Raw genomic sequence first — 12,467 nt, 5'->3', positions numbered from 1 at the left:
GAGACATGCAAGTATCAAACTTAGCCTTATTAATTGATACATGAGGTATCATTTGCACTTTTTTACAAAGGTGTGTTTGAACTAAGAATCTGACGTTTCCCTCAGGTGTAGATCTGCTGAATATGCAAATGGTTCTATAACTTCATAGTCCTTATTTCCTTTCTCTTTACTGCGTTAAGCTTTTAACCCTTCCCTATACAAACTGTTTGTGTGTGTGTGTGTGTGTATGTGTATGTTAGACCAGTTTATGTGTTTATGTAGTATGTTAGACTAGTTTAAGTGTTTATGTGGTTAATAAAACCTTACTTGTATCACACTTGACGTGGTTCATTGTTTGCTCATATCTGGAGTCACTTAATCATGCAGATTTATGCTACAAGCTTTTGTAGAATTGTACAGTAAGGAAGTTATTTCCCTTAACCAAAAAATTTACGTTCTTAGAATTGACACAGTTGACCCTGAGAGGTCAGCTAAATATCTACAGCGGATCTAAAATATTCATAATTAATTATAACTAGTTATGGTTAATTATTCATATTTCCCATGAGCTGATTCGTTACAATAGTATTAGATATTAGAATTTATTTTAATATTAGATGATATTAGAATTTATTTAGACAAATTAAAATAATAAAACCAAAAATGTAGCATTTTAGACATCATATCATAATGCACGAACATGTATATTCAGTTTGAAATTTGCTAAAGATTCAACTTAAAAGGGTTATAAAATTATTGGTGCTTTTAAAAATAACTAATTTGAGTTTGAGCAAAGGTAATTTAAATGTAAAAAACTGACTCAAATATTGAATTTCAGCCAATTTATATCCAATATCGATTATTATGGTAAATTTAAAAATATTACTACAATTGATGTTAATGATATATTGTGCATCTCCTATGTTATAAATGTAAGATTATGTGAAATACTTCTAATATCAAAAATGATACTAGCAATTCTAATAGTAAACTGTCATGTAGTTTCATCATTTAAAAGATACCTGGGAAAATAGACGTCAGGGCTAAAATGGGATGAAATGAGAACTGAAATGGCAGTGGACCTGTAGCGCTGGATTCATTCACAACAGCAGCGGTGAGTGTGGACCTGGGTTCAGGAGCCAGCGCTTGTGGATTTGCATGAGGAACTGAATGCTGTGCGTCCTGGGAGCCAATCAGTCGCTCTGCAAGATTCTCTACGATGAACTCCCGGAGTCTGCGGATTCTCTCTTCACGCGGGGAGAACTGCGTCCGTGAACTTGAAGAGAGGAAGGAAATCAGAAAGATCAAGTCATACAACGACTCCATACTGTTGTTGCAGGAAAAAGTAAGTGAACCTGTTGTTGTTTACTTTTATAAGCATTAACTCAGATCAATTTAGGCAATTCTAAAGAAATTCCTGAAACCATACTTGGGGAAATAAGCTGCAGTTTGATGGTCCAGCTGTTGCGTTCTCTTACCCAATTATATGTCTCCTCCTGACCACCCGAAAGCCTGATAGTCTGGGTCGATCAGACAGGCTTTGAACCTGCATGTGAACATCCTCTTCTTCTGTGCTGCTTTCAGATTCAGAGACCACAATCACACTGGCCTCACTGGATACTGGAGCTACTTCCACCTCCATATCCTCCATCCTCAAATATGTTCTGCAGGAGACACCACAAGCAAGAATTAAGGGCTGAAACAGGGTTATTATCATTCACTAAAACTAAAAGGATGCTTCACCCAAAAATGAAAATTCTGTCATGGTTTACTCGCCCTCAACAAGTTGTTACAAACCTGTATGAGTTGACGGTAGCCATTGACTTCCATAGTACAGAAAAAATACTATGGAAGTCAATGGCTACCATTAATTGTTTGGTTATCAAAATTCTTAAAAATCTCAATAGAAGCAATTAAGAATTTGAAGAAATTCATACAAGTTTGGAACAACCTGAGTGTGAGTAAATCATGACATAATTTTCATTTTTGGGTGAACTATTCCTTTAAAACCAAACCGTACAAAAAATAAAAATAAAAAAATGTGTTACTTGAAATAAAATAAACGTTAACAGAGATAATAGAAAACAGAAAAATATAGAAAAAAAAATTCAAATATAGAAAATATTAAAATAATTATTTCAACTAGATGAAGATATAATTTCTCATTTTCTTTTAGTTTAACTTGATGCACTAAAATAACCAAATAATAATAATAATAATAATTGCAAAAACAACAAAATTACTAAAACTAACTAAAATTTAAATATAAAAATATTTAAAAAATAAACAAAATATAATAAAAACTAAAATAGTATGTCCATGATACTAAAATAACACTGGTCTGACACACTTCTATCAGCCTCAATTTCACGTCATCCCGCATTCAGATTAATAACGCAACTTTTTTACGCAACACTAGTAAATTCACAGCGACAAAAAGCTTTATGTGTGGACCCCACAGGCGGATTCATACAGTAATGCAATACTTTTTTACATCTTTGAGGCAAGCACGCCAATTTGTACCATAAATTGATTTGTGGGACCCGGGGCCACTTCCCAAATTCCACACACAGAGCCCTGCTTCTGTAACATCTAAAACAAACTTTGAAAATTAACCCTTTGTCCTTGCTTCTAAAATCCTTGATTTCACACATCACGCCAAATTCTGAAATGTGCCAGTGTTTAATTAAAGGGGTCATATGATGCTTTTTAAAAGATCATTATTTTGTGTATTTGGTGTAACAGAATATGTTGACATGCTTTAATGTTCAAAAAACACATTATTTTCAAATACTGTACATTATTGTAGGTCCTCTATGCCCCGCCTCTCTCAAACGCTTCGTTTTCTACAAAGTCCCTCCTCCCGACAAGCGCAGTCTGCTCTGATTGGCCAGCTGACCCAGTGCATTGTGATTGGCCGAACACCACAAGCACTCGTCGGAAATGTAACGCCCCTTACCATAATCGCGAGCTTCATCTTTCAAAATAAATGTAAAGAATAATGTCATTAGTTTTACCATCAGTTCAAGCCCGAAAGGGGAACAGAGTCTCGTGACAGACACAGTGATGAAGCTGGTATGTGTGCAGTACACAAGCCACGGTTAAGACAGCTGACTCCACTGTGATGTGACCCTCTCTGTCTCTCTCTCGCGTGCGCTCTCTCTCGCACACACACACACACACACACACGATGCGCAAAACTCCGCATTTGAACAGTCAATAGCAAATACTTAAACTAATAACAAAACAGTAGCTGATTCAGAAGCGCCAGATCGTCATAGCAAAGTCAGAAATACCTCCTCTCCTAGGTTCAGAAACGGTTGTCCATAAAATGCATTGCTGTTCTGTTGTAATCTTAAAGATTCCTAAATTAGTCATTCAGAGAAATTTGACATTTTATTTTTTAAATATGAAAATGTTACATCAGTACAGACCTCTGTGACCTAGCTGGCACATCATCAGCGTGTGAAACAAATGACATTAATTATAATTATATCAAGTCAAGAGTACTGCAGGTATGTGATTATCTTCAGAAAGTAGAGACAACAACAGATGAAAAGAGTCGCCTACAGGTAAGATTTGTGAATTCTTAAACTTTTAAATCACATTTGCATTTATACACACACATACAGGTGCATCTCAATAAATTAGAATGTCGTGGAAACCCACTCTGCCAAAAGCACCAAAAGTTGGTTAAATGACCATGGTGTTGGTGTGCTTGACTGCAAACTCACCAGACCTGAACCCCATAGAGAATCTGAGAAACTGAGGAAAATGAGAAACAAGAGACCAAAAAATGCATATGAGCTGAAGGCCACTGTCAAAGAAACCTGGGCTTCCATACCACCTCAGCAGTGCCACAAACTGACCACCTCCATGCCACGCCGAATTGAGGCAGTAATTAAAGCAAAAGGAGCCCCTACCAAGTATTGAGTACATGTACAGTAAATGAACATACTTTCCAGAAGGCCAACAATTCACTAAAAATGTTTTTTTATTGGTCTTATGAAGTATTCTAATTTGTTGAGATAGTGAATTGGTGGGTTTTTGTTAAATGTGAGCCAAAAATCATCACAATTAAAAGAACCAAAGACTTAAACTACTTCAGTCTGTGTGCATTGAATTTATTTAATACACGAGTTTCACAATTTGAGTTGAATTACTGAAATAAATGAACTTTTCCACGACATTCTAATTTATTGAGATGCACCTGTATATACACACACACAGATATACACACACATCAGCGTGTGAAACAACATCTCTACAATATCAAGTCAAGACTTCTGCAGGTAAGTTATTATCTTCATAATAAAAGAGACCACGACAGATGACAAAAGAGTCGCCAAAAGGTAAGATTTGTACAATTAGGAAGAGGCCACCCTTACAGGCCAGGAAAGCTCTGCCATTGCACTCTGTGCTGGATGGCTAGCAATGGATAAAGAGCGCAAAATGGCACCTGGAAAATTTGGGCGAGGCTGTTGGTTCACCCCAAGGGAAGCACTTGGAGTCAGGACTAGGGTGTGTCCTGTAGGGTCGTGGTGGATGGGACACAGGGCGCGCCCTAGGTTGCCAAAAAGCAAAAAACAAATATGTGGTAAAGAAACTAAGGTAACACTTTAGAATAGGGACCAATTCTCAGTGTTATCTAGTTGCTTATTAGCATGCCTATCATTAACATATTGGCTGATTATTAGTACTTATAAAGCACATATTCTGCATGACCATATTCTACATCCCTAATCCTGCCCAATACCTAAACTTAACAACTACCTTACTATCAATAGGCAGCAAATAAGGATTTTATTGAGGAAAAAGTTGTAGTTAATGGTTTGTTTATAGCGAGAACTGGACCTTAAACTAAAGTGTGACCGAAAATAAAAATTAATATCCAGATAAAATTATATAAGAAAAATAAATCTGTGGCAAATTCACCTTTATTTGTGATTGGTTCCTAGCTCCGGTGCAGAACTCTGGGCGGGACAAACCAGCTATGTGCCCATAATGCAGTCTGTTATACTCTGCATCCAGGAAACCTGTAACCGCCTGTACAATTAGGGAGAGGCCGCCCTTACAGGTCAGGGAAGCTATGCCGTAGCACTCTGTGCTGGATGGCTATGGACCAAGAGCACAATTCAGCGCATTGCACACCTTGGCCACCTGGAAAATTTGGGAGAGGCTCTCAGTTCACCCCAAGGGAATCACTTGGAGTTAGGACTAGGGTGTGTCTTGTAAGGTCGTGGTGGATGGGACACAGGGTGCGCCCTAGGTTGACAAAAAAAATTATTTATTTATTTTTTGTAAAGAAACTAATAATTAATATCCAGATACAATTATAAAATAAAGAAATCTGTGGAAAATTGGCCTTAAAATTGGATTGGTTCCTAGCTCTGGTGCAGAACCCGGGGCGGGACAAACCAGCTATGTGCCCATAATGCTGTCTGTTATATTCTGCATCTAGGAAACCTGTAACCGCCTGTAAATTTAGGGAACGGCTGCCTTTACAGGCCAGGGAAGCTCTGCTGTAGCACTCTGTGCTGGGCGGCTAGCAATGGACCAAGAGCGCACCTTGGCCACCTGGAAAATTTTAGTGAGGCTGTCAGTTTTCCCCAAGGGAAACACTGGAGTCAGGACTATAGGGTCTGTCCTGTAAGGTTGGAAAATGAAACGCACAACAGTTTGCTGCAAATAATCATTTTAAATCAACTAAGCAAAACAAATTATATTTTTATGAGAACAATTTCAAATAGCGACGTGAAATGAATCCCCCAAATATAATTACGTTAATAAGAAAACGGATACAAACACATTTTCAGATGAAAAACGACATCTAATGCCCAGATACAATTATTTTGAAAAAAATAAATAAAAAGTTTAGTGTTATACCTCTCAGTCATCATTGTGTTTCATTGCATTATATTGTACAGGTTATTATTACTGAATTTGTTAATATTATTAATAATATTATGCTATAATGTAAATTTTAATCTTAAATGCAAGATATTATGATAACTTACTTATTAAAATTACTAATTTCTCGTCACATATAATAATAATAATAATGCAATTCATATTGCTCTGCATTAAAGGATTATAAATTCTCAATCACTTTTTTTCATATGCAGAATATCTCCATCATCCAGATACTTCTCCAAGAGAATGTGAAGATCTGTGGCAATAAACAGCACCAAGGTAAACACTCTCTGGGTCACCAGCAGGAGAGGGAATGACCCCTCAGAAATACAGAGGTTAAGTGACCAATGGTGGTTGAGTTATGATGATGACATTATGATGACATCTGAGGGTCTTCAGGTAACTGAAGATAAGAGGAAGAGCTTTTGGGCAATAAAGCTGGGAAATAAAGCAGGTCTAAGACAGATAATGAGAAGGGGTTGTCTGGAAAGAAAATGACAGAAATTCTGAAAAAATGTGTCTAAGCTCTTGTTTACATTCTGAATATTACTATGAGAATCCTACAGGAACACAAGTTTGTAGATCAATGTTTAGGGGAGCGTACAGACAATCCAGATAGCACAGGCATGTCTGCAGAGGTTAGATGCAAGATGTAAAGATGGCTTCATCTGGAAAGCATCTGCTGTGTACAAACATCTGATAAGATGTCAGTTTTACATACATTATAAATCATAAACATCTGAAAGAGATTTAAATTTGTCATCTGATAGGAATCGCCCTATAGACGTATTGCAGATGAGGAAACACTCTAAAAAATACATTTTGTATTTTACGTCTCCGTGATAGTGTTTGCTCATCTGCAATATGTCTATAAGATGTTTCCTATCAGTTGTTAAATAGATATTTATAAAATGTCTTTAAGATGTTTATAATTTAGAATGTGTATAAAACTGCTTTTTCTAAGATGTTTATCAAATGTTTTTAAACAGCAGATGTGTAAAAATCAAGCGCAATTTAGCAGACATCTTAGAGATATACCTGTGATATCTGGGAAGTCAAACTCACACACAAAAAAAGGAATGGATTCAGCACTTATATGGGTTAGTTTACCCAAAAATGAAAATTCTGTCATTAATTACTCACCCTCATGTCGTTCTAAACCCGTAAGACCTCCGTTCATCTTCAGAACACAAATTAAGGTATTTTTTGATGAATTCTGAGAGCTCTCTGACCCTCCCATAGACAGTCATGTCATTTATGGAGCCAGATAAGCCTCAAAAATAATACATTTACAAAACAAATTTCATAAAATGCACAGCACAATTTACATTTACAAAATCTTATTCGTAAATTTAAAATAAAATTCATAAATACACAAGTAAAAGCATAAATATTTCCCCAAATGCTCACACATTTATCTTATCAAATTTATCTTACCTAAATAAATTTAATTTAATTTCTTGAATTTAAGTTCTTGAATTAATTTCAATCACACATTTATGAATGATGTTACATGTATTTATGGATCATTGAATCTGCATTTGCAAATCGTCACATGTGCGTGGACTGCTTGGAATTTGTGTGCGGTATTTTTGAGACCTTCCTGACAGGTTAAGATTCATAAATATCTTTTTTTGTAGGATGTTCCGTTCAGCCAATCGCGGTGAGCTTTTAATCCATCAATCAAAATGCTTCTTACTGAACAGACTCAAGAAGCTCAACGCTGCACTTGTACTGTGTATTGTTCCATGATCGGGTCCTTGATGTAAAGACATTTTAATGGGTACTCTTTTTTTTTTTTTTAGCAACTGCATTACAATTTCTACAAAATCACATTATGATTTATATCGTTTAGGGCTGGGCGATATGTCAAAAAACTCTTATCGATAATCGCCTTTAAAAATATTGTGATATCCGATAATATCGTCTACCTAAGCCCCACCTACGCCACGCCCCCGCCGAGACAACATTGCCGACATGCACCATAAACATGTTCAGTTTGGTCTTAATTATTGCCACAAAGTTTGGTTTTACTTTTCTTCATTTGTGCTTAAACTAACAGAAAACATTAGCTTTGCTGTTATTTTGGTGTTGCTAATAATTTCCACTCTGTTCTTATCAAATTTGTGTTTGAAATGAATTCCGTTTTGTGAGGAGAACTGTTCAGGAAAAATAATAGAACCCAATTGTAAGTTCATCATGAATGATAAATGCATGTTGATGTCACATAATAATGTCTTGAATAAAATATGCGTATATTCCGACGTTTCTCTTTCTTTTTGGCATTACCGCCTGTGTAGACACATTTCATGATGGTGAGTTTAATTTCCTTAATTATAACAATTGCAGCATTGTTTTTAAACTTGTAGTCAAGCTATAACGTATTTGATATTTATCATGTATGACTAAAATCATGCAGGGATTAAAAATTTATTCTGAGTAAAAACATTGAAGTTTATTTTTTTCCTTTCTGGTGGCCTACTAGTTCGGAGGTCTCTTTCGGCCCATTTTTAACGAAATAAAAATAACTGCTTTATTTAATTAGAAGGGTAATTTAAATGTAATTTTTATTATTTGTATTTTATTAATCAAAATACAACACCCACAATATAATATTCAGTGTTGGGCTGCCGAAACTCCAAACGCATGCATGTTGAGGGGCGAGCTGAGAAGCCTACTATAATGTCTTCATCCTTTTGTAACAAAACTTTATAGTTTTGTTGCAAATGAATTAAGAATGTATAGTGCTATATCTCAGCTTAATTAAACATAATTATATTGTATACACGGTTTACAAAATCTCAAGCTCTTGGTGCATAAAGAAGATCTGTAAAGTTGCAAAGACTAAAGTCTCAAATCCAAAGAGATATTCTTTATAAAAGTTAAGTGTCAGCCACGCCTACCTAAAATGGCTCGTTCTAACATGCCCCCTACTCATATTGTTGTTGCCACCGCCATGTCGTGAAAGTGCTGTGTGTTTCGTCGTGAAAGCGAAACTACTTTCTTTGGTCTTCCAAAAGAGGACGATATCAGCTTCGTCATGCCTGGAGCTGATCCGTGCTGGTTGCTGAAGAAATACTACAACTTTGCGCTGTGGATCACCAGATCGGCTTTCACCGTGGACGAAGCGGAGTCCAGCCCGGGGTCGTCACATGTGGTTGCCGCAAGCCCTCCAGACGCTCCTTCGTCGAATCCGCCGGCCGCGCAGTTCTCAAGCCCGCCGCCTCTGCTCACTCAAGCCGGCCTACGCTCACTCTAGGCCGCCCCCGGCTGTTCCTCACTCTAGCCTCTGCTCACTCTAGACCGCTGTGTGTGATGCTGTGTTTCGTTGTGAAAGCGAAACTACTTTGTTTGGCCTTCCAAAAATGGACACGACTAGAAATCAGTTGTTAAGTTGTATTTACAACACTGTTCCAGAACATTCAACCCAAATATTCAGATGTGTGCAGCACATTTTATGGAGGACCGTTTCCTGATCCTGGTAGAGTAGACTACAATGCCGGCTGTTCTGACTCACAGACTGTAAGTACATTTTTTATATTTAAAGCGAGTTTTTTGGGCAGTGTAGAGTAGGGCTTGTTGTTTGTCATTTCTCCGATCACAAATGCAGACATGGTTTTATGTTTACGTGGCGCGATGCAACGCAACGCGTAAAAAGACAGTATAAGTCATTATAATCCATAATTATGTCCCCACTGGATGCAATGAATGCCTCGTTTATAATGGGTTTTCATGTTTTTGTCTCGTCGCACCGGGACACAGCATCACAGTATGTTAGGGGCGTAACATTTCCGTCACACGCTTGAGGTATTCAGCCAATCACAACGCACTGGATAGCTGGCCAATCAGAGCACACCTCGCTTTTCAGACCGATGAGCTTTGTAAAAATTGATTCGCGTTTCAGAAAGGCGGGGCATAGAGAAGAAACATTAATGTACTATATGTTGAAATTGTGTTTTTTTAACCTTAAACTGCATAAACACATTTCATTACACCAAATACACAAAATAATGTTCTTTTTAGCAACATCATATGACCCCTTTAAGACATAACCGATTGTATTTATGGGATATTTTCATATAATTCTGTGTGTATTTGTCCTTTCAAATGTGTAAGAATGCGAGAAAGAGAGCTCAGTCCAGTGTTCGCGTATATAAGAGGCAGCTTTTGTGCTGTATTCACTAAACATCTTAAGGCTAAAAGTAGCTCATAACTCACAGATTTAGGAGAAAATCTTAAAAATAATGGGCGTGTCAATCCTAAATTTAGAACTCCTAAATTTTTGCTCTAAGAGTATTTCACAGAGCGTTTTAACTCTAAAACTAGCTCCTAAATCTGTGAAAAGTTAGGAGTAGTGAAGAGGACTCCTAAGTCACTAAGATCAAACCACAATCTATCCTAAAATGGCTGTTGCCGGCAATCTGCCTCAGAACGTAAAAATTTTAGAAACATTTGACTATAATGCGCTTTTAAAAAGGTATCGCCTTTGGTTTTGGAGGTTATCCCAACTTCAGATTTTCCTTTGATTATATGTTTGTTTTCATTAACAAATTGGGCAAGAAGTAACAGCTGTTCTTGCGTCCAGTTTGGTTTTCTTTTTTGTTTGCATGTCTATCTTTCTATCAGCCATGATTATTCTCATGGAACAATGCACAGTTCAAGCGCAGCTTGAGCTTCTTGAGTCTGTTCAGTAAGAAGCATTTTGATTGATGGATTAAAAGCTCACCGCGATTGGCTGAACGGAACATCCTACAAAAAAAGATATTTATGAATCTTAACCTGTCAGGAAGGTCTCAAAAATACCGCACACAAATTCCAAGCAGTCCACGCACATGTGACGATTTGCAAATGCAGATTCAACGATCCATAAATACATGTAACATCATTCATAAATGTGTGATTGAAATTAATTCAAGAACTTGATATATACATATTTGTGAAAACATTTACAATTTATTTAGGTAAGTTGCATTTGTGTGAGCATTTGGGGAAATATTTATGCTTTTACTTGCGTATTTATGAATTGTGTTTTGAATTTATGAATCGGATTTTGTAAATGTAAATTGTGCTGTGCATTTATGAATTTTGTTTTGTAAATGTATTATTTTTGAGGCTGATCTGGCTCCATAGTAATTACCACGATCAAGGTCCAGAAACGTTGCAAGGAGATCGGTAAAATAATCCATGTGACATCAGGTGTTCAACCATCATTTTACAAAGCTACGAGAATACTTTTTGTACTCAAAGAAAACAAAAATAACGACTTTATTCAACAATTCGTCTCCTCCGCGTCTCACCCTGGTGCCATTTTGGAGCGTATCCACTGAACGCAAACAGCGTATGCTATTCTGTGTCAGCTGCGTCACACGGATACGTTGTTTTCGTTCAAATCAAAGCGTAAACAACGTAGAAAACGCTTTATCTCACACACTTTAAATCTAGATTAAAGACCCATCTCTTTAACTTGGCTCACACATAACATTTCTATAATTCAAATTCTTCAAAGAATTGTTAGGTTGCATTGATTAGGTCAGCCGGAACTGGGAGCACTTCCCATAACACCCGATGTACTTATTACATTGTGAGTGGAATGGCATCTACTCTTATATTAGTCTGTCTGTCTCATTCTTATCCTGAGGTTACCATAGTCAGCTGGATCCAGTCAGTGTCCAGAGCAGATGGCGGACCTGCACCCAGGAATGACCACAACACAGCCCTCCATGGCCAGAAAAAACCTCGATGAGACAAGCCCTCAGGACAGATCTTCAGCAAAGACCCATCCTGTCATCCTGGTCCTCAGCGAAGACCTCAGCAACTAGAAGAGCTCTCGGCACAGATCCCAACAGCCAGCTATGAACGAGTCATGCCAGGACCAGCTAGGACCGTTGCACAGTTTTATCAAGAAGGTCATTCATCATGCTTAAGGCCACTGATAAATTAGTTGTCTACTACCGGCTGAACGGCAGCTCTACCTTCATATTTCAACCTGCTGCATCTCCTTTTCCTACCTAACGCCAGTGTAATGTATCCTAATCAATACCACATTGTGTTTGTTTGCTTGGGCCAGAGGAGAACTGGTCCCTGAGCCTGGTTTCTCCCAAGGTTTTTTCTCTATTCTGCCACCTGATAGAGTTTGAGTTCCTTGCCACTGTCACCTTTGCTTACTTATTTGGGGTCTGAAAGACACTTATCTTTCAGAAATGTATAAATGAAACTGCACTGAGACCATCGGATGACATTGCTGCCTTCTGTAGAACTGCATATATAACACACTGAACTGAATTGAGGTAAATAATGATGCTATTGCCTTTTAGGGCTTCATATACGCATGGTCAGTAATACTGAATGAATTTCATTATCATCACATACCTTTAATTCCAAATCAGCTTAGCTAAAAATAGCTTCTTGTCATTGACATTTGATTATCATTTGATTATATTAAAATATATTTATAAATAATTGTATAATTTGGAAAATTCTTATTTGCAGAGCTGATAGTGGAAGGGAGTGGAAGAGAGAAGAGGAAGAGAGATTTAAAAAAAATAATTAAATGTCATGTGTCAATGTGTTGATGT

At 37.1% G+C, this 12,467-nt stretch overlaps 1 protein-coding gene and 1 long non-coding RNA gene across 2 annotated transcripts in view; one reads left to right on the top strand and one right to left on the bottom strand.

The window, feature by feature from the left end:
• The window catches only part of rfwd3 (ring finger and WD repeat domain 3), a 15,639-nt gene extending 13,996 nt beyond the window's left edge, over window positions 1–1,643 (bottom strand). Inside the window, exons 1-2 of the mRNA XM_016258664.1 lie at window positions 1,458–1,643; window positions 1,062–1,255 (exon numbers count right to left, since the gene is read on the bottom strand). Of these exons, the coding sequence (XP_016114150.1) occupies window positions 1,062–1,255; window positions 1,458–1,630 (367 nt within the window). The 5' untranslated portion in view covers window positions 1,631–1,643. The remainder of the gene's footprint in view (window positions 1–1,061; window positions 1,256–1,457) is intronic.
• Window positions 1,644–4,242: 2,599 nt separating this feature from the next.
• On the top strand, window positions 4,243–12,467 carry LOC107572227 (uncharacterized). The gene is made up of 3 exons (XR_001607299.1): window positions 4,243–4,271; window positions 6,105–6,171; window positions 11,531–12,467. It is a non-coding gene; the product is annotated as an uncharacterized lncRNA (long non-coding RNA).

Source organism: Sinocyclocheilus grahami, unplaced genomic scaffold (assembly GCF_001515645.1).
Source record: "Sinocyclocheilus grahami isolate Dianchi unplaced genomic scaffold, SAMN03320097.WGS_v1.1 scaffold1720.1, whole genome shotgun sequence".
In the NCBI taxonomy this organism is placed as follows: Eukaryota; Metazoa; Chordata; class Actinopteri; order Cypriniformes; family Cyprinidae; genus Sinocyclocheilus; species Sinocyclocheilus grahami.
The sequence above is the reverse complement of the archived record's forward strand: the minus strand, read 5'-3'. Positions and strand labels throughout refer to the sequence as shown.